The sequence below is a fragment of the Xiphias gladius genome, chromosome 17, assembly GCF_016859285.1.
Source record: "Xiphias gladius isolate SHS-SW01 ecotype Sanya breed wild chromosome 17, ASM1685928v1, whole genome shotgun sequence".
Classification (NCBI taxonomy): Eukaryota; Metazoa; Chordata; class Actinopteri; order Istiophoriformes; family Xiphiidae; genus Xiphias; species Xiphias gladius.
In genome coordinates, this window is record NC_053416.1 from 7219260 (window position 1) to 7241557 (window position 22298).

Below are 22298 nucleotides of genomic sequence, written 5' to 3' on the forward strand. Positions count from 1 at the left end.
ATAGGTCAAACTGTCTTCAAGGCCCTTTTTATGTAAGCTGCGTGCAAGAGGCCTATTTACTGTCTATTTTAGCACAATGTCCCTTTTGGCCATGGATAATAACAACACTGATGAATAGAACGAATTACTATAGAGAGTAAAGGAAGGAAAAAATAAAGACCCAGGAAAAACAGCTAGGAGTTTTATTATTATGAGTCTTATTAAGAGTTTTTGTATTTCATTAATTAATTACAAAGTTCTATTTTTTATTTTGTTATTGTATTTCATTTTCATTTAGTTCATTTATAGTATATATAGTTTACACGCAGCAAATGTATGACTGTCCTCAAAAATTTGCCCATTTATAGCGGTATTTGTCTAATGCGATGATAAAATTAAATAAATCTCGGAGAAACAGGGATATGATAAGGAACACAGAGGGGACAAAGATGGGAAGAATAGGTGGGTTGGGAAAGGGAGGAAGAAAGGGTGAAGAAAGACAGGAAGAAAATAAGGCAAATAAGGAGAAGGAGAGAGAGAGAGTCTGAATGAGATGGACACAGACAAAGGAAGTGAGGGTGTAGGCAGTAGAAGGAAGGGGTGGGGGATGGGGGGGGCAACAGAGCAGAGAGTGTTAAGCCTGTTTGTGGGAAAGTGCCTCAGGGATGGCTGCTTACTAACAGAGTTTGTATTGATCCACCAATCACAAAAAAAAAAAAAAAAAAACCACTATCAGCTTCTGATGTTGTCTATGTGTGAATGTGTGCGTTTGGTATATCCAGTGGCCTGCTCGTATCAAACTGGCCGACAGAGACACTGCTTTCACCTCTTTCTTTCTCTCCAGGATGATATTTGGCAGAGCGCATTGCCGCATGATACACAGCAACATCTAGATCGTTCCATAAATGGTTGTGTTTCACTCTGTGCATTTTTTAGAGCGCTCAAGGTGACAACGAGAGCGCGGTGCAGTGGGCTGAGCTAATGACTCGGCTTTTAGCCACAGGCTAAAGCAGACAGCACCAGTAGAGGAGAACAAATTGTCAGAATGTTTCGTTTTTTCATTTTCGTCCCAGGCTTTGAGGACAGTTTGTGAGGAGAATGTTCCGAATGTTGCTTGATGAGGACGGTGTGTGTGGGTGTGTACCTATATTCCTTTACTGGATATAGGTGAACTAGAGATAAGTAAATAATCCATGTAAGGATAAAAAGATGAGTGCAAGTCTCCAAAGTGAAGACAATGTTATTTGGTTTTATTTTCTTAAAAGGCTAGTTTTGTTTCGGGGTTAGACTTGCATCAGGGTTAGGTTTAGGTCAGGGCTGGGTTTTAAATGGTCATATCGTTGATTTTTAACTTCATTTCTTCTGTTGGGAGCCACAGCTGAGCACAGCGTTTTGGTCAGTCAAAATGACTTCCCACGGAGTAAATTATAACATGTAGTTTTACAACACAATGTCAGAGTCAAACCATTGAAAGAATGCAGCAAAGAGACAGAGATTAATTTCTGTTGTAGTTACCCAGCAATGTCAACAGAAACCAAATATGTCGCAGCTGGAGTGAGTTTCACTGTGCATTTGTTTCTACTGAAAAAAATGATTGCTGCTATTAGATTCCATTGTCTGTACAAAGTGCGAGGCGACTGAGGGCTTCAAAAAAGAACAGGCCCAAAAGTAAGTTTAGAACTTAAACTGTTAACAGTTAAGTATGTTAACTTATAAAATATTTTTTTTATAGCCTAGAGCTGCTCAGGCAGCCAACTAATTTAGACAGACTGATACACTTGTGTCTTGGCTTCCGAGATTCAAATGTGAGCCAGTTCACTTTGGGTTTCGTTTTTGGGGGGGGCAGATTTTGGCACGTTCTCCGACAGACAACACAAGACCTTTCGCCCAAGCTGCTTCGGGTCAGCTGTAAAGGATTTCTAAGAAAGGTTAACATAGCAGCTACTGAGCTATTCAACATTTAGCATTCCCTTTCCTGCTTGCTTGTCCAGTTGTAATGTGTGTTAACCTAAGGTTACATACAGTGTCTATTAGTTTGCACATTTTTTTAAGAAAGCAGCAATTCTTGCTTTCAGTAGGTGACAAGTGACAAGTCACTCCCTCTGAATGCCAGAAAAAGACGCACCCACTCTCCGAGCTGGGCTGGTATTGAGGGTGGGCAATTGGGAACTTCTCACGCAATGCCTACTGGAACATGTAGAGGCATGCGGGACAGAGTTTGAGTTTTGGATTAAGGAGCTTTGATTAGGTTTAAGAGTAAAATTACAGCAAGTTCTGGAGACAGTTGAAATGAGTAGTCAGACATGGGTACTGAGGACGTGTGTGCATGGGCCCTTGCAATCATACCAGTGCATGGAAAGAAGAAACAGAGAAGATGCCCAGTCGTCCCATGGCCAGCTTGGTGGGACGCGAAGCGAAGCCCAGCAGGCGTTTGGGGTTGGGGGGTTCGCCGCCCTGCAGACTGGCAAGGTAGCACCGACAGCGGAACAGATCCATGTGAAACCGCTCCAAGTTCTGCTCCCACAAGAAGATCTAACAGAGGAAAAAATGTGAAAACAGTGAAAGGGATGGATTTGTGATTATGTAACATAAGCAAACTTTGCTGATTCAATCCAGATTTATCTATGGAATGGCCAGTGATGAAAACCGCAGTAGTGATGAAGACAAAAAAAAAAAAAAAGATGAAATATGCTTCAAAGATCACTCTGTGTTAGATGGCTATGTGGACGTTTCAGGATGAGTGAGATGTGGGAGTGCTGAAGCCCCTGTGGAGAGACATTACTCACCAACACAATCCCCACCAGCTGCCGACCTGTTGTGCTATGTGCAGTGTATCACAGGGTGGGCCGTGGGAGGTAGAACACAGGAACACACACACACTCACTATGCAACACAGCCTACTTAGTTTGCACTGGCTCCTGCCTTCACGTATTTGTTCCAGGATTTATTACAAAATGAATACAGCTGCTCTTTCCTTGAGTCTTGAATTGAACATGGATCTCAGGCCTGTCTTTCTTGTGTAAACTCATTTGGTAGATGAAATTTGGTCACAGATACTCATCTTGAAAGAAGTCAAACAATGATATAATTGACTAGTCAGTGTGAAGCCTTTTTACTCCTTTGAGCACACATTTTTAGTTAAGGTGTCTTTGTAATAAGCCATCCCAGTGTTTTCTCAGAGATGGAAAGTGTTCCGCATGATTGAGATTAACCACTTCCAGGTGCTTTTGATGTAATATTGGTCTTTGGTCTTCAATCTTTGACCATCAGCCACATGCCACACACATACAAAGAGAAAGAGGCTCAGACAAGGAGGACTATTGTTGGTGAGCACATTCTTAAACTCCCTTGCAATGTTTACATGCTGTTTTGACATTCAGCAGCAACTCTAGACGTGCACGGGATAAGGATAAAGCTATATGCTATGTTCCATTGAAAGCAAACAAATCTGATCCTAGAACGACTTTGATATTTCAGCTGTGAATTTTTTTCAAAACAGCGAGATTCCAGGTTCACCCTGCTCGTGTTTCAGCCTTTGTCACGAATATTCTATATTCTGCCGCACTTGCAAGTGTTTAGAAATGAGCACCCATCGGAATATTTGAAAACAATCGTCGTCGGAAGCATCGCTCAAGAACATTTTGTCTGGACGACGCCATGCAGTAAACATGATTTATTGCCGAGATTTCAGTGAGAGAGGGCATCAAAGCTAAAGACACTCAGTAGGGTGCCAAGACACATGGGATCGCAAACCTGGTTTCATATCAGCATCACATGGACATAAAGTATGACTAATTTGCAATACGACAATATGAAAAAAACCCTCTGACACTGAGACTTCCTCTTGTGTCTAGTGGGTATTCCTCTGGTTTTGGTCTTGACTTTCATTACTGTATGTACAACTTAAATCCATTGGAATATTTTCATCGGATACAGTAACACAGAGTTCTTGACACGTAACTCAGCTCCCCTTTCACCCCCTTCCGTCATTCAAGACGACCGCTCGCTCGCCTCCGTACCTGCTCCAGTATGGTCTTCCGCTTCTTGGTGTCAGTGACTGTGGACAGCTGCATGTCCCCCATCTTCTTCATCTTCTCATCCATGTCGATCTTCTGCTCCAGTTTGCGGATCTCGGTTCGCAGCAGTCGCACTGTGTCCTCCCTGTGGTGCTGCCGAGCAAGAGCAGCGGCACATGCAGAGTGGATGGCCGTGATCCAGTTCTCCAGTTCTGTCTGGCCTGACGTCTGACGGGGGGGTCAAAAATAATCGTTAAGAATAAGTTGAAGAGCTTAAGAAAACAGGTCACAACAGTGAGCAAAGGCAATTAAGAAATTGACAGCCCAAAGAATTGAGGTATGAGTCCCTTTATTAGCCTCTGAGAGAGGGTGGTCACTATAATCTCATCATCATTTTATTACTCATCTTCCCATTCATTGATTGAATGTCGCTGTGGACAGCTGTCGTGAATATAAATAGACACATTTTAATATTACACAATGGTCACTGTGGTGGATCACTGTCAGAGTTTGACAGTGTGGCCTTTAAACATGTCAGACATAGAACAAACACATGGACACAGGACTGGCTTATCTCCCACACATTGCTAAATGTCATGTACTTGTGTGCCAAAATCACACAGACACACACACACACAGACACACAGACACACACACACACACACACACACACACACACGCACACACGCACACACGCACGCAAAAACCCCACAAAAAAAATTTGCGGCCCCACATTGTCTTTTGGACTATGAAATACTACTGTTATTTCAGCCTTAACCTTATGTTTTTGAGTAAAATACTTCCCATGCACCTTCGTTTTGAAAGGAACACAACTGTTGTGTCACGTGGATGTTTTAAATACCAGTGTCTCTCTCACCTGGAAGAGGAAAGCGTCCCCCACTGAGTTGCTGAGGCAGAAGACAAAGTCTTTCTTGGGATGTTCAGGTACGGCCTGGACGATGCTGTTCTCCACCCACAATGCATGTTTAGGAACGCTGTTGTGGTCGATAGCAGAGCGGCCATCTGACTCATACAGGAAAAGGGTGCAGCCTTGTAGAGCACAGGAAAGACAGATGGCGAAAAAAAGAAAAGACAGGAAAAGTTAATTTGTTACTGATGTCACATTAAATGTACTGTATGTACAATGTTATCTTATTTTATTGAAACCCATTAGCAAAACAAGGCTTGTCAAAATGGGTCTTTTTTTTTTTTTTTTTTTACACCAGTGCTGTATTTAATCCCTCATTGGTATCTAAGCGCAAAAAAAAAAAAAAAAAAAAAAAGTATCCTATTATGGGCCTACATTATTAGTTATTGGTGCTGATGTGTAACATGAGGTCGGGAGGATTACTAGGAGACCGTCAAATTTATCTATTTTTAGGGTGGATGGATTTAAGGAGAGGCAGGCAGGAATGCAGCAGCAGATGCTGTATCTTATGCATTTTGAGAGTGTGAGATCGAATTAGACATGGGCGCCGTCGTAAAATTAAACTGTGATGAGGCCGAGGAGAGGCAATGTAAGGCCACAAAGAAGCGGGTGAGAGAGAACAGTAGAGGTGAAGACCAAGGGCACGGACTGTGTTAAGACTGATGTGATTACAGTCTAACAGGATAGAGAGAGTGAGAGATTTAACAGCCTGGGGTCAGGTTAAGATGGTTATCTCAATGCCAAATTATGGCTGCAGGAGTTTGTCTAAAATAAAATATTTTATCATTTTTTTTCCTACTACTTCGACCTCTTAGTCATTACGGGATATTGTAGGTAACTACATCTTAGATTAGTTAGATTTTAGCAGCAGAAGCATTTAAGGGCACAGATATAAGTGTCTGTGCTCAGTTGACGGCTCACGAGGAGCATCCTGATGGTGTCGGGGCCTAAGGTGGACATCAGTTTGAATCTGGATGGAAACCTGCTGCCCCACAATTTCTGTCAGTCTCCATTGAAGACTATCAAATACAGGTAAAAAGCCCCCCCCAAAAAAATCTTAAACATAAAAGTATGAGAGTCTATGCAACACCTTTCAGAGAAACCCAGTAGTGTTTCCATTTGCGCTTCGTTGCAGGTTCCACCTTCTTGTTTTTCTTATGAACCAGGAAGTTCTTCACGGCCAGAGCCCCTGCTTTCCTGACTGTGCCTTGTGCGCAGCCAATCAGAGCGTCGGATGGATACGCACTACTGAGTGTGCCGCTGCTCTGCTCATCGCTCACAGCGGAGCCGGCCTCCTCCGTGCAGTCCCGACCCTGATGTGTCTGACGAGAGAGTCATTGAAAGATGAAGGAATCGGAAACTCAGTGAATCTGTTATGCATATCCGTATTTCGGAGAAATGCACATACACGCGCACACAAAAAGTAACTAACCCAGGCTTGATTGTCAAGCTCCTTCCTGAAATTCTCATACACTCCTCCCCTGCCTCCTTCGCCACCTCTCCCTTCTCCCCCTCCTGCGCTGCTACTTCCGCTGTCGCTGCCGTTGAAAACACTGCTCTCCGTGGCGGAGTACACCGAGAAAGAGGCCGACATGGCCTTGCAGCGGCGTGACACCAACTCTCCGTCCACGTCTATCTCCGTGGTGACGCCGTCGATGCCACTGTCGCCATACTCACTTCCTTCGCCCAAAACGCCAGAGATATCCTGTCAGCCAGAAACACAGGGTAGAAGCAGAAATGATCTACTTATTGATTACTGATGTATATACAGAATATATTATATATATTTGGACAGCCAAAATATGCACATGCGCACGCAAACTGGTGAAACTACAGATAGAAAGTAACAATCGATGGTGAAAACTACACGAAAGACCGGTCTGCCAGCCTACAAGAGGTCCTGATACGAGACGTCATTTCTCCCAGATTGCAAGAATCAACCCGACAGCTTACGCTGGGTTTCTGCTTGTGTGTATGTATGTGGGTGGTGCAACGAAATCGGTGTCTGTGCACATACTGTATTCAGCCATGCATTTTTTGCTACACGAAGGCTTTTCACTTTGAGCGAGGGGTGCGCTGTGCTTTCGCACTTCTCTTTCGCCAAACAGGGTCTCCCTCTGTTCTTTTTCTCTTTGTATTACTGTGTTGTCGATCTATTTATACCCAGTCCAACAACCCCCCTAAGCCTGGCTAGATGAATTTATAATGAGCACTTAGGGTGATCTGTTATCTGAGGGTGCTTGGGGGTTCTGGGAATGAGTTGAAAGAAAAGCCTGGTTTGCTATTTTTGTACTTCCTTCTTATTTGGCAACTTTTTTAAACAATGACACATGGAAATTACAGAAAGCATTCTTTATTCTACTGATGTAGTTTTGTTTTTGTCCATTGAATCTCTGATTAACTGGCTTCTTGGTCACACATTACAGTGACTTCCTCTTTTATTCTTTGAGTGAATGTGGTTTTGTAAGATTGTAAGTCTAAATAATGATCCAAACATCAGTGTATGTGTGTATCTATGTATTTTAGGACAGTGTATGAGCGGTTATTGAATGGGGCATGAAAGTTAATATGCTTTATTGCTTTCATTTCTGGAGGGGGAATGGAAAAACCAGACCATCATCTGACAAGTAGCCCAACAGCGACTTTATATCTGACTCCTTATAATCCCTTTCCCCACTACGCAAACTTGCGCACATACTTGGATGTGCAAATATATAACATGCGCACTCAACTGCAGAGCATGAGCACATACAGGAAACGTCTCCAGCTGTCAACAAAATGTTAATTGCTGGATTGACCGATGTGTCATGTCTGTAAACCCCCCGAACTTCCTGGATATTACTGGTAAACAAAGTCCTCTTTTTACATTTAGGGGTCTGTATTTCAGAGAGGAAACAGAAAAGGCAGAATACCAGAGAAAAGCAGAGGAAGAAGACTTTTAACCTGATGACCGTTCCATCTGCTTTGTTTATTTATTCATATATTGATGAAATGTGACCTAACCTGAGTAGTTTGTGCACGGCGTCCCTGGAAAGCAGGGCATGGTGCAGCTGGGATGCCGAGCCCCGCCAGGCCCTCAGACAGGCAGTGGGACCGTCGGCAGGGGAGCGTGAATGCTCCATAGCCGCCACCATCCTCCTCAGTTGGGGACATCAACCCCTCCTCCCCTTCTCCATCTCCGTCACACTCAGCTTCTCTCCGGTTTTTAACGTAGCGGCTCCTCTGTCCCCTGAGGCCAGGACTCTGCTGGCGGCACAGATGGTCCAGAGACGATGCCCTTTCAGCTGAGCCTGGAACATACACAGGTGGTTATTGCTATTGCAGGAGAGTGTGTGTATTTTTGTGTGTGTGTGTGTATTTTTGTGTGTGTGTGTGTGTGTGTGTGTGTGTGTGTGTGTGTGTGTGTGTGTGTGTGTGTGTGTGTGTGTGTGCGTGAGCAAGGTGGGGTTAGTGCATTCTGATTGCTGTCAGTTACTTTCAGAGTAATATGCCACATTTTACGGTTAAATTAACCTTCTCCCTGTGTGTGTGTGTGTGTGTGCCCTTCTGCGAATCTGTATGATGTTTTGAATGTTTGTGTGCGTGCGTGCGTGTGTTCGTACCAAGCCCATAGATTATTCTGAGCTAGCCAACCACCTGGGGCAGTGCTTAGACTACAGCAGTTCAGTGACCAGCTAGCGCCTGCTGTCATGCTGGCCTCCAGCAGCTCCGGGCACAGCACCAGCTAGGCTAACAATCCCATGATCACCTGTATCTGATGGATGGCAGCTAACCTCCAATCAGCAGACTTTGTCAGATCATTTTTCCCTACTCAGTGACTGTCTCCAATTTGCCTCACCTCCATCCCCCTCCTCACCTGTAAAGCGAATCGAATCGAGCTACACTGCTCTGATACACACGTGTATGAATTTCTTTTTCAACCATCAGTCACCATTCTCTTGGAAGGCTACAGCGGTGCTTTTTGAAAACTACATGCTGGGTAAAAATAAGAGAAACCTCATTATCTACTGTATCGTTTCAAGACAGGAAATATCACATGCAAATATAAGAATAATATGCACTGATGTTGGCAGTGACAATGGATATGCTTCCGAATGACTACATGAGAAAACTGGGCATGTATTCTGTAGGTTTACAATAAATAGATTAGACATCTTTGTGTGTGTGTCGGTCGCAAATGCTTTTGTGTTTACCACCCTAACCTGCACTGGGGCGTGTGAACTGCTCCTCGTCCTCTTCCTCTCCGCCATCTATCATCTCCTCGGTGCTGGTCAGATGCTCCTGGCTCAGGTCAGACAGAGAGAACTCCAGGCTGTCTTCTCTCCACATGTCCGCCGACTTTGACCGCTTCTTTTTAAAACTCCCCCCCTCCCGCGGGCCCTCGGTCATCCGCTGGAGGTACCTGTCCTTTCCAACAGAGTCTCCCTCCCCCTCCCCCATGGAGTCCTCCCCTCCATCCTGCGCAACCGTGTCCGCCTCGGAGGTTTCAGGAGTTGGTGTGGCCAAAGGGTCGTCATCTTGCTGATAGGACTCCGGCATCATTGTCATGGCAACGCGTTGTGTCCAGTGAGGGTTGATGCCGAACTCTCCAAACGCATCAGTTGCGTTGAAAGGTTCCAGTCCGTTTTCTGCTAACGACTGGGGGATGCTCGGCGTGCTGGAGGAGCGAGTTGAGGCTTCAGAATTCCTGTGTTCCTGTTTCGCCGAGGAAGAGTGCCGGGAACGGCAGGTGATCGGCTGCTTGCTGGAGAGACGCAGTGAGCGGGACGTGTGCTTACGGGAGAGCTGTCCCGTCAGATCGCCGTAGAAACCACTGTCACCATTCTGACTCTCCACGTTTCCCATGATTCAACTGTAGATTAAGGAAGAGTTCTTTCTGAGAAACATATACATCTTAGAAATGTTCTCCCATGATCCCTTAATACAGACCATGACTTATTCTTGTAATTTTATGAAGTAGTGACGTGAGTGTTTTACAACTACTTATTGGTCCGTGCCACGTCTGTGATTTATATCTAACATCTTTATTAATTAACTTGCACACTGATCACCTGAGCTACCAGACTGATCTAAAGCGCCATCTATATTTGTGCTTATTAAGTTCATCAACCTCGTACCAAGGCACTGACACCGTTTGTGTAAAAGGGGGGTGGTGAGGTAAATTTACTAGCAGCGACACACATTTCAAACAACAGCATGTATCTGCCAGCTGTTTGTAATGCGTTTTTTAATATATATATATAATTAATTAAGTTTTTATGTGGGCCAGTGCCTTTGGGGAGGTCAGGCAAACCAACAGAAGAACACACATCTGCTTCTAAGTGTGATCAAAAGTAATGAGTGGAGACTCTTCAAGGAAATAAGAGAAAAAACTAAACTACATTTGCACTGTCCTATTAGTTGAGGTAGGTATCAAAGCTCAGTACTTCTCGTCTGCTAGCACATTGTGTCTGTGGCAGCAACTATCAAAATCTGTCATTTACTGCACCGGATGCTTGGTCAGATTCTTAGATGCCCATCAGGTATTTACTGTAATTCTACGTAAAGCAAGTTTTGTCAAAAGAACAAAAAAAAAAATGGTTTGTGGAAAAACCACGTCATACTCAGCAGAATCAAGTACTGAAAAAACAACTTACTTTTAGCATTTGTTCCACAAGTCAAGATCCCGGGCCCTGGCTTTATGTAATGCTTTTAGAGTGAGATGTCTTCTGTCTTTTCACAATTCCCCGGTGAACTGGGCTAAAGTGCTGCTAGGCCTGTGATGAAGTTCGAATTAGATCAAGGAAGTTCTAGACTGTTTTTAGTTTGTTTGTTTCTAAATTATTGAGAGATATAAAGTCCAAATCTTTCAAACCAAACTGCAGGCCGTGTCCTGTACTGGCGCTGTCAAAACCATTTAAGGCACTCACCTGCAGTCTTTACAAAGAAGGATTGTAAGAAGAGTTCAGCCAGTTCTTACAGAGCTCTCTGCTTTGAGATTCAAATTATGATCAGACCGACGAGTAACTATGTTAAATAGGCTGTTTATTTGTTCACATTTATTGCTGAAAACCAGGTCAATCACTGTACTGGATGAGTGGGTAGCCTTTGTTGTCCCATTAACTACTGGTGGTGTGTCAAAGGTATCCAGGATCTCTGTGAGTGCCTTGTAGAGGTCAGCCGTCTGACAACAGAGATCGGGGATCAGGAATCCACAGTTGAGGTGGAAATTCCCTTGCCAGTTTTTGGCCTCTTTAACTGACCTGGATGTTTGGGAACTTGCTTAGGATAACACACTCATATGAGACAAAGTATTAAAATTTTATTTCGAGCATTAACACAGCTAAAATTTCAGAGAGGCCCCTGAAGGGTTTTCTGTTTTGTTTTTTTCCCCATTAGAGTATTCAGAATGCATTAAAATCCATCATTCACCTTTTAGTGACTACAAAGGCCTTTAAAATTTTAACTGCCAAAATTTTCATTCCTAATACGTTTATAAGTTGCATTTTCATGTATGTAATTAAAATGTTTCTCACTCTTGTGCTTTTGATCCTACACATTTCATACACATTTTATGATCTTGGTCGATGCCACGATGGACGGCCTAATCTTACCGAAGCACTTCCTCTCTCCCAGCAGTGTTCAAATTATGCATTCACCCTATTTCCAGAACAGTTAAAATGATCAAAGAAATCAGTTTTTTGCTGTACTGTGTTGATCATAAAGTTATCTCAGCATCCTGCTTCACCTCATGCTCTCTGTTATATAAGCCCATGGAGCTGCTGAGTCAACTGCCATCAGATCAGCTCGTCTTCTGTGAGTCACACATCATCAAACCTACACCATCAGGTTCTCAGTGTGGGCTCACACTGCAGAGGGAGACTGACAAAATCCTTTCCAGCGAGACAAAAATCTGTTTTAACAAGTAATTTAATCTTTTATTTAGAACCGCAGCCGTTAAAACAAATCCAAGAATGATACTCCGTGTTACTCGATGTCACTGAAATAAGTAAAAATCTTCAAATAAAGTGGTAGACTTTTATAATTCACTACAAAATAAAATTACTAACGGAGATTTTTGCAGTGCTGAGATGCTGAGGTGCAAAAGCCGTGGCTACCTGTGGTTAAGCAGCCGCATCACCAGCATCCCCACATCATTGCGGTGTCTTCTTTCACTGACTGCATGATGCTCCACACATCCTCAATAGGTGGTGTCAGTTCGCCCTGAGAGGAACAAGAAGAGGCAGGAGTGATTCAGATGAGCTCTCACCACTTCAAAGTGACCGCATGTGTCAAATGGCACAACGAGGACGAGAAAGGAGGAGAAAAGAGGAAGGTACTGGTAAAACTGGTGCAGGAGGATCTGCCAGGTACGTTACATAAAGCAGGTGAAGTAAAGTGGAGAGTAAAGCTGTGAAGCGCGCTAGAGAGGGAGTGTATAGGATGAGAGACAGTACACAGGATGAAAGGGAATAAGGGACTCTGTGGTCAGTAGGCGTGGCTGTTAAAAAAAAACAACACAGTAAAACAAGAAATATGCAAACTGTGTACAAACTCACAGATCGTCAGAAACAAAGAGGAGAGTTATTTTCTGAGCCTGAGGGACGAAAAAAAAGAAAAATCCTCAGAAACAACCACGTTCTCTTTTGAAAGGCACCCTGAAACTCGTTGCCAACCAGAAACCATACGGGCATGTACAGGCATGTGCACAAAACATTTCGGGAAAACACCCCTTGCTTCCCCGCAGACAAAGAGATGCGCACGCACTCACACGTGCTAAAAGTGACAGAAGACGAGAGCAGCTATGGAGCACGATTTTCCGCTTATGACCCAATTAAACGATCGTTGCCGACAAAACCTAATTTCCTCTAAAACTAGCCCTGAGCCGCTTAGAATAGACCATGATTTCCATAAGATGCTATCTATAGTGTAAAGGCATGCAAGTGCAGGCACGCTTGCTTGCGTGTAAATTTGCACACTTATTTTTCAGTTCACAGCCGGACGTATGTATGATCCTTCTCAGTCGGCTAGCGCGGGCATTTAGAGGCCCCTAACAGTCTAGCTGGGAGACTCACTGCTGCCCGCAGCGCTGCAAACACTACTTTCAGGTTTGTGTTTCGATATGCCTGTGAGGGAGAAAATAATGTAAGTGAAAAAAAGAGAAAAAATACTGCCTGTTCTGCTGCCAATCAGATGTCCATCAGCCAAGGGTGTCTTTAGATCTTTGACATCTGGTGAGTCATTTTAATTAATCCTTTCTCATCAATTTGTTCCCTCAGGCCTACAGTGCCGGTGCGAGTATTATGTTACTTTCACCGAACTTTGACGACAGTTCCCGTTTTCATTGCTGATAACAGTTTGATAACCCTGTCAATCCGTTCACAGAAATACGCAGAAATGAGAGCTCGGCATGGAAGCCGTACACAGTTTCGCCGGTCAGCTCTGACATTGCTCCGTGCCAGCATGTGTGTCCATGTATTTAAACTTAGCCACCGCAGCACATTCCGCCCCAGCGTTGGGAAGCAGTTACGTAAGCTAAACTTGACCCTGATACTTCTCCTCCTCTTCCTAACACTCCGGTCTTTATTTTCTCATCCATCCTCCATCCCATCCGGCCTGATGAGAATTATCCCAGCCCACATGCTGACCACCCACCCCACGAAAAACAAACAAATACACACATATTATCATCCACTCATAATGCTTGACAGGTGCTGGATATTCATTTTGGAGTCAGTCCTGCTTTCCTTTTAAATCTGGCACCAGTTTACTTAGTTAATAATTAAACTTTTAGAACAACTACTGGTTATTTAGTACTGAAAACTCTCAGCCACATCAACTGTACATTTCTGTTGGCAAGTCATATAGTTCATCTCTATCTGTTTCAGTGCAGTGGAGGTGAAAAGCGCACGCACGCACGCACGCACGCACGCACGCACACACACACAAGCCAAACTAACAAAACAATCCTGCCTGACACAACACAGGGGAAATCAAACCACTACCTTTCCTCTGGCAGTGTACAGTCTAAAATGTTTAGTCTCTTCGTTCTAGCTTTCCCCGTGCCCTGCAGCAAGGCACAGAGAGAAGGAGGGGGGTAATGAAGCGGGGGCGCTCCCGCAAAACCCAAGTAGAGCTGAGAGGTGAGGCAAGGCTGAAGGCGAAAAACACATGAGGATGGAGGGCGCTGAGGCTGGTAAAGACAGAGAAGAGAAGGGATAAAATAAACATATTGGGGTGCTGTGCTATGAATAGAAGTTGGATATGGAAAAGCGAGAAAGGGGGAGGAAGACATGGAGACTGAGAACAAGAGAGATAGCGGAAGAGATAGAGAGAAATTGGGAGGTCCTATTGTTGCTGAGCTTTAAGTGGATAAGTAGACATGTGCTCTGGCTGCCTCTCTTCAGGCTTAATTGAGGGAGCTGAGACAAAAGGGGAAACATAATTATTCGCCTTCTTTCTCTCAGTCTCTCGCTCTCATTTTCGCAGTATATTAACACATTGAGAGAATGTATTAACACAATGGCCTGCGCAACAGCAGCCAAAGCATCATTACCATGCAGACATGCCCGCTCACAGACAAGCGCGCACACACAGACACACACTGAGAGGGGACAAAGAACAATTTCGTAAATGTCTTACTGAAAAACAAAACAATAGAGAAAATATCTATTCACTTTGCCTCATTTTTAACTCTATATTTGATTTTTATTTACTGAATTTATCATTAAGAACATGTTTAAAAAGCAGATCTTCCGTTTTTCCCGAGGGCACAGTAGAAAGCTCCTCTGGCTTCTGGCGTATAATCGACTCAAAATCTGAGAGAGACAGAGACGGGGCTGAGCGTCGTACTGGGACTGGCAGTGCCGCTTGACTACGCTGTCAGAAACATCTCTGTGCCGGAGCATCTCACAGTCATACTGCCACATTGCCGCAAAAAGTTGTGGTAGAGCGATGCCGAACACCTATAGGCTCTCACGCCTGTCACCTAACACATGAACACAGACCCGCACGCAAGCAGGTCGTTTTCTGCGGCGTACACAGTAGCATAAAGAGCACAACAGTATAAAGGCAGACATGCCTCCAGTCACACACACCTGCACAATCCCTAGAGAAATGTGAGCAGGTTTTCCGACTCACACACACACACACACGCTCTCACACTCTTTGGAAGAATACCAAAGGCCTGTCAGAACAGCCATGGAGCAGGAACACCCTTCTTCCCCCAGCAGATCTTTTCATCTCTGCACCTGTCTCACAGCTCCGCCTCATATGACACACAGCTCAGCTCTCCATACTGAAACCACACATGACGTGGACGCGCACTACTGTACAACGCTGTACCGTGAATGAAGCCAAACAAAAACCTGTCTCATCCTTTTTTTTTTTTAAGCCTGTCACAGTCTACACCACATTCTGGAGTGGCTGTTGAAATCAGACAATGACCTCGGGTTACGAAATCACTAAACCCCTTTATTAAATGCCCTTCCTTCCCAAAAGACAACAACCCATCATAAATGTACTTCTATACAACTAGTGTAAAACTCGTCGTCTTGAATTTAGCGGAGAGTATCGTAGTGAAGATGGCCACTGGAATTCACGTAACTTTATTTCAAAACTGTTGTCTTTATGAGCAGTAAATTATCTGTTGTACATTCATTTCTCTAAAATATCTGAACCAGATCCAAACAAGTGCTTCAGTAGGAAGAGGTGACACTTTTCTTTCATTTGGTGAACCGTATGTTTCGTTGTGAAATTAAGTGTGTTGTTTAAGTCTTGAGGTTTTGCTGTTAAAACGGTATCTGGCTATTATCAACTGCTAGTCAAGGATTTTATCTAGTTCCTGGCATTCGTCAGCATGTAGCCTGTGTAAGTCACTGTGTATCACACATCAGAGGATCTGAAATCCTCAGAAGTCTCCCACACTGGTTTCTTGTTTCAAACTAACAACTGTGGATGGCGGGATGCACAGACGCTTGTATAATCTCTTATGATCTTAAAATGTTTTGGGTGACTGGACTAAATAATCATCAGGTTACTGGAAGCTTTTATTGTTACAACTGAGAAATTATTAAGACAACGGTGCTTAATGTGGCGTTTTATCACTCAGTGTCATTCATTTGTCAGCCCTGACTTCCCAATGAATGATCAAATGAAAATAGCCTCATCCCCAATGAGACACTGAAGGCAGCAACAGTATTGACCAGTCTAGACGCCGCTGTAACCGGAGAAGCCCTCAGCTTGACTGACCCCTCTGACCCCTCTCCTCTGTACTCGCAAACCACGACCACCCCCCATCGAGCCTCAAAACGCACGACGCAGTCGCTCGACTCACCCTTCCCTTAGGCCCTTTTCCCGCACCTTCCGCATACCATACCCCCCTCCCTCTGGGCAAGGAGTTAAGTCTCTGTGGTTAACGCTCTCTCTGGGGGGTAAACAAAGGAATTTCTGAATGGGGAAAACTTAATTCCTAGCGAGTCTCAATAGACTACCATGGGAACCCTGGAGAAGGTTTTATCAGAACGTCTCCATGCCCCCCATGTACACGTCTACAGAAATACACACAAACACACCCGCAAAACATGCATGCATGTACACCGGGGCTTCCTTGTTGTTGTTTACGCTGAGCAAACCTGCTTTATAAGATAACAGACACACTGTGAATAACAGGGAAATCAGGACTAGGTGCAGGAAGGCTCACTGGTCCAAACAAATAAGGATCAGGGACTTATCTGTTATTGCGCGTCTGTATTTGCACAACTAGGTGTGTGTTTGCATCGTTCACATTTGAGGAGGAACTATACTGTATCTGTCCTATGCCGAGATAAGAGTCAGACGTGCGCTGAAATCATCCTATTGTAGAGATACGAGCGCACACTCCGCTGCACTCCCACAGTCCCTCTGTGACAGGACTGTCTCAGACATCACTGGTAGAATTCCCTGGAAGCGGGAGATTAGCTTTTTATTCATCCTTTCGGGATCTGACAAGAAAACATGCCGCCTCCCCTCTCTCTCTCTCTCTCTGCACACACATGCACATACCCCAACAGTGTGGCTGCAAGCATGAGTCTCGGCCGCTTCTTAAATCAAACACTCATTTCTTTTAAGTGGTGAGAGACAAATTATAATTCCTTCTTGAAGAGCACTTTCAGAGGAGGGCAAAGCATAAAAATGACAGAACAAAGTGGAGAGGGAGGAAAAGACGGTGGATTGTTATTAATTTAAGACGGTCCCCTCTATTTGTCATTTCCTAACAGAGAACTGTAGAAAAAAAAGTCGGGATTTAGGTTTGTGGTGATAATAGGAGCAAGGATTTCCTGTCAAAAGGGTGCAAAAATGTGCCAGAGTGAAAAAAAATCAAGACGATAAATAATGTGATAATAAAGATAATATCTTCAGAACATGGGCAAAGAGATAGTTATGTAGTGTAGCATATCATCTGAAAAAAATGACATTAAAAGATTTTAGATTTTGGGGTCAGCATGGCATCCGAGGATCAAGTGAAAGAAGATAAAGGGCAGTGGAATTCAGTGTCAACCAGTTCACTCCTCTTTACTCCTCAAGTGTCACTAACCTCATTAAATACACTCCTTCGTCTTTCTGGGAGCTTATGCTGTACGCTCCTTAACTCACATTTCAGCTGACTGTCTCTGCAGCATGGTGCAGTCAGGGATTACCATATTTTGAAGAAAAATCCCTCTACCACAAGTCCTCCATTGAGTGAGAGGCCCATGAGAGCCAATGAGTGCGTGCAGCTTTTGACACTCCAACTCTGAGTTGCTGAGTGCAACTTCGGCAGCCATCGAATCCCTGCATGAGTTCAAAGATAGGAGAGCCCATAGATTTTAACTTCCCATTGTGATCTTTCAAGATGTATATTTTAATGTGAGGCTTTTACACCGTCTGATCAGAGTACTCCATTCTCCCACTTGTTCTCAGATGAAGGAGGAGATCAGGGTGTTTCTTGTCCTTCCTGGACTCCTGTTGTGGTTGATTATGCCACTTGAAATCCTCTTGTAGACAGAGTATAACCATACAGTGCAGCTTGTTGAATGACAAATGTTAAACTACCATTTGCTTTTTGTTAAATGTTAACAAATCAACTCCCTCCTTTGCCATTCCTCAGTCAACATTTATTTCCTGATGAAATAGTGATTGCACAGACAGGTCATCAAAACCAGTCGACTAAATGTCCGTGTGGTCATTTGTGGTTCCAAATATGTGAGAGACGGTAAAAAAATAAAAAAAAATAAAAAAAAGTGTTGTTTAATTATTCAGGAGGAGTGGGACGAGACAATGACTGTGCTCCAGATTCAGCTGGTAACCGTAGATACCCTGCGGGGTAAAATGCAGCCAGGGGAGGAGCGGCTGGGAGTGAAGGAATAAGATGGAGAAAGACGAGCAGTACTGCGTGGATGTGGCAGCACATTTGAATTTCTTGAAACGACACGTGGCCAATGGCACGCTACTACAGGATTTTATTATACAGCAGGTATCACCCAGTCAGTGTCATCCATAGCCAATGCCAACAGGGTTTCCCCCGTCCATGTCCATCAGTTGTTTTTTTAAGAAAGGATCAATATATCACAGAGGTTCCCTTGGTAGTTTATCATCGCAAAACAAGGAACTACAACAATGAAGCTAACTTATTACTAACTTATTAACTATTATTACTATTATTAACTTTTCTGACTCTGTCTCAATCTGTTGTGTTTCTTCTATAGTCTGTTTACTACTTAGTCAGGTTTTATCACCGTTGCACTTTGGCATATCCTGTGCCGTCTGTGTTAGTGGATTCTTTGCTACAACTGTGTTGTGATGCGTGCACGTTGTCCTGCTTCTCTGTTTTACCCCAGTTGCACTGAGACAAATTCCCGACAGCTTGGTTGACAGGTAGGTGCCAAAATTGAACATGCTTAATTTTGCTATCAAATATTGTCCCCGGGAATTCATATTCGGTAAACCCCGGCAACCCCGCAAATTCAGACGCTGACACGTATAGACACCCTCTGACAAAAAAGACAGGTGTGAATGGAGCCAAATTGGTGGGTAATACTTCCTATTCCGCTCTGTGCAGTCTGAAGAGACAGCGAAATAACAGGGTGGATGGGTGGGCAAAAGGGATAAGAGGGTTTCAGGCAAAGGTAGACTGATTGAGATGGGAGGGGGATGGGACGAGAGCGGGAAGAGGGTCTGAAAAAAAAAAAAGATGATTGTGTTGAAAGAGGGATGAGAGGTTGTTAGAGAGGTGGGGAGCGGGTGGAATCGAGTGTTGGGCCACAGGTAGACAGACAAATGATGTGTGCTGAGGTGGAAGGAGACATGAGAGGCAACGAGCTAGAGTGGTGCTGATAGGTCCTGAGGGGCTGATAGAGATAGATGTTGTGTCAAAGTAGGGCAGATGTGAACAGGAGTAAGGCTATCTGCAGGGAGCTATTGAAGGGGTTATTGTTGGTGTTGGGCTCAGTTGATGTGTGCAGGTATGACCAGATTGTCTATAAGAAAGAAAGAAACATTTAGCAGGAGAAACTGTTGTTTGCTACTGCACCAAACTACATATGCACTCATTAATAAAAACAGTTTATCTTCGTATTCAAGAAATGTATTAATTCATTCTATATTTTTGTAGAAGAACAAAATGAATATTTTCAAACAAATCATGCGATGACTATGATTATCAAGATTCATGTAATGGTTTGATTAAGTTGTTTATATATGGTTTATAGTAACCTGTCTTCTCCAATAATCCAGGTTTACATGAGCTGAGTTACCATTGAAAAGATGTGTGATAGGAAATAGAAATTTAAGAGGAAAATGGAAGGACTATTTTCCAAAATATCCTTTTATGGATCCCGCACAGAATAAGATGATTAAGGTTTAAATACTTTAACAATGTAATAAGCAGGTATTAGCTTACTCTGATTTTAATGCAATGTAATGCAATCACAGTTCATAAAAAAACAAAGCAGAACTCGTATCGCTTTATTAATTAAGAAAACTGCTGAAGCCCTGCAAAACCTTTGTAGTACTACCAGGGAGCAAGAGAGAGGATTTAGCACGACCGCACAAGGACAGGTAAGGAGGGAAGAAAGAAGACATTACCATGGGAGAGGGAGGTAGATAAAGAGAAAGGAAATAAGAGATTAAGGGAGGAGGAGTAGAGAGACACAGGGGAAAAACAAACCTTAAAAGTATGAACCCGACAGAGGTGAGGAAACAGGTAATGCTAAGAAAGAAGTTCGTGGCGGAGGAGCGGGCAGCACAGGGGAGGACTGGAGGGAGAGGGGGGAGGGGGGTGGCGGGACGTGGAAGGGGAAGTTATCTCAGTGCATCCCTGCACCTGAGTCAACAGCAGTGCTTGCACACAAAGTACCCCCTTGAAGAGGAGACAGGAGACAATGTACTGCAGTGAGGGATGGGGGCAAGAAATGTTCAGCAGGAATGCGACAGACAAACAGCAGCTCACTCTGCTGGGTCTCTGCCTCTCAGGCCAACGGGGGGGATGCAGACCACCAAGGCAATATGGTATAGTCCTGGGGTGCACGAAGCTTTGATACGCTGTCGATACAGTTACACCTAAAAATATAAGACTACACTTTATTAAGAAGGCTAAAAGGCTTTCTACTGGCCAAAAACAAAAACACAAATATCCCATAATAGCTATTGACAAATGTAGCACGTCTGCAGCTTTACCTTTACACTAAAATTACAGTCTGAGTCAAAGAGCATGGGAGCAGAATGTCCCAGCTGGGATCACATACTGTACTTTTCACATATTTCTTTTTGTCTGCCGTTAACCACAAAAGAACCACCCTCCCCTCCTGCTACCCACTTCTTCTCTCATTTGTACATCATGCACACGCACGCGCCCACCCGTGCGCACACGCACAGACGCACATATAGACTAACATCATTACACACGGTAAGGTGTGACAGATTCAGAGAATGAGAGAGGACCTACGCCCAGAATGTTGCGTCAATGTTCTGCAAATTTCAGGGACAACAAACTGCTTCACTAATCTTAGCACACAATAGGTTTCCCAGACAGGGATTCATCTTAGTTCTAGACTAAAACAAAACTCTGTGGAGATAAAGGACTGAAACTAATGATAATTTTCAATACTAATGAATCTGTCTTTTCTTTTTTTTAATTAACCGTTTCATCATTTAGTCAACAAAATGAGAAAAAAGCAAAAACTATTATTCAAATAATATCAATATTATTATTTCGTTTTATTAGTACTATTATTCACCCTATTATTATAATTATTAGTTTTATTATTAGTTTCATTATTGTTACACATCTTTATGTTATACTTCTACTGTGCTCTGACTTTAATAACACATAGCATACACAGTATAGTAATATCTAAGTACTAATTTTCAGCTCCAACATATTGAAACAAAAAAAAATGCTGTAGAGCTAAAAAGTAGAACACATACGGACAAGCTGCATCCTGTAATGTTGTATAAAATGAGGCAACTAAAATCTACATTTCCAAAAAGGAAACTTTAATTTCCCCTTTTTTCAAAGCATTGTCCTCCTTACACTTGTATTTTTCTGCTACTTATCAGGGTGGGGATTATTTAATTTGGCATTGTTAAAATGTATGCCAATGTGGGTAAACTCTAGTCACTATGAAGGTTATAAAAGCTGGTAAATCTTCATTAAATCCCTGGCTGTCTCTCTCACATTACCATCCTGTAGGATTTCAGCCTATGCTTAAACGACGTCTTGTGACAAAAACAACACTATCAGTAACAGAAGGATGTCAAAACCATGTCAGCAATGTGGTGTCTCTTGGAGTTGGATCTAGGTCAATGGGTCCATTTCCTGGGACTTGAGCTCTTGCGTGGACTTGAGCTGGGTGTTATTGTTTGGGCTCTGAGTGGCTACAGTGAATAGCACGTCCCCACTCAATGCATTAGTGACCTGTATAAGCTCCACACGACTCACTGACATCTGAGTGCAGGCCTGCGGGGAGTGGACAAAGGCAATCTGACCGCATACACACACATGCACACACACGCATGTGCCTAAAAGCTAATGTACCACACGACAATAACAACAACACACAGTCTAATAGAAACCTTACAAGGCACTCGCCACAGGGTTTTTTTTTTATCCCTAAAGAAACTCAATCCAAAGAACAAAAAAAAAAAAAACCCATGCAGCTCTGCCCGTAGGCCTTCATCGTTGCTTTTGTTGCTCCCAAAGACACATACACACACATATTAACATACATATTTGCACATGCACACACACGCTGCTGAGACCGCCTTGTACGATCCCAGTGCATCACTTCCAGGTCAACAAGCAGGAACGTGAAGTGTGACTATGTGATGAGGACTGAGTCGCTGGCCAGGTCAGCACTCTCTGCAACTAACTCTCTAAC

General features: G+C 43.5%; 1 protein-coding gene across 1 annotated transcript in view; it reads right to left on the bottom strand.

The window, feature by feature from the left end:
* Window positions 1-22298, bottom strand: part of LOC120802632 (T-lymphoma invasion and metastasis-inducing protein 1-like) — a 55028-nt gene that overhangs the window by 27176 nt on the left and 5554 nt on the right. Inside the window, exons 2-9 of the mRNA XM_040150653.1 lie at window positions 12021-12126; window positions 9126-9775; window positions 7927-8213; window positions 6356-6628; window positions 6014-6245; window positions 4873-5045; window positions 3999-4223; window positions 2326-2511 (exon numbers count right to left, since the gene is read on the bottom strand). Coding sequence (XP_040006587.1) covers window positions 2326-2511; window positions 3999-4223; window positions 4873-5045; window positions 6014-6245; window positions 6356-6628; window positions 7927-8213; window positions 9126-9768 — 2019 coding nt within the window. The 5' untranslated portion in view covers window positions 9769-9775; window positions 12021-12126. The remainder of the gene's footprint in view (window positions 1-2325; window positions 2512-3998; window positions 4224-4872; window positions 5046-6013; window positions 6246-6355; window positions 6629-7926; window positions 8214-9125; window positions 9776-12020; window positions 12127-22298) is intronic.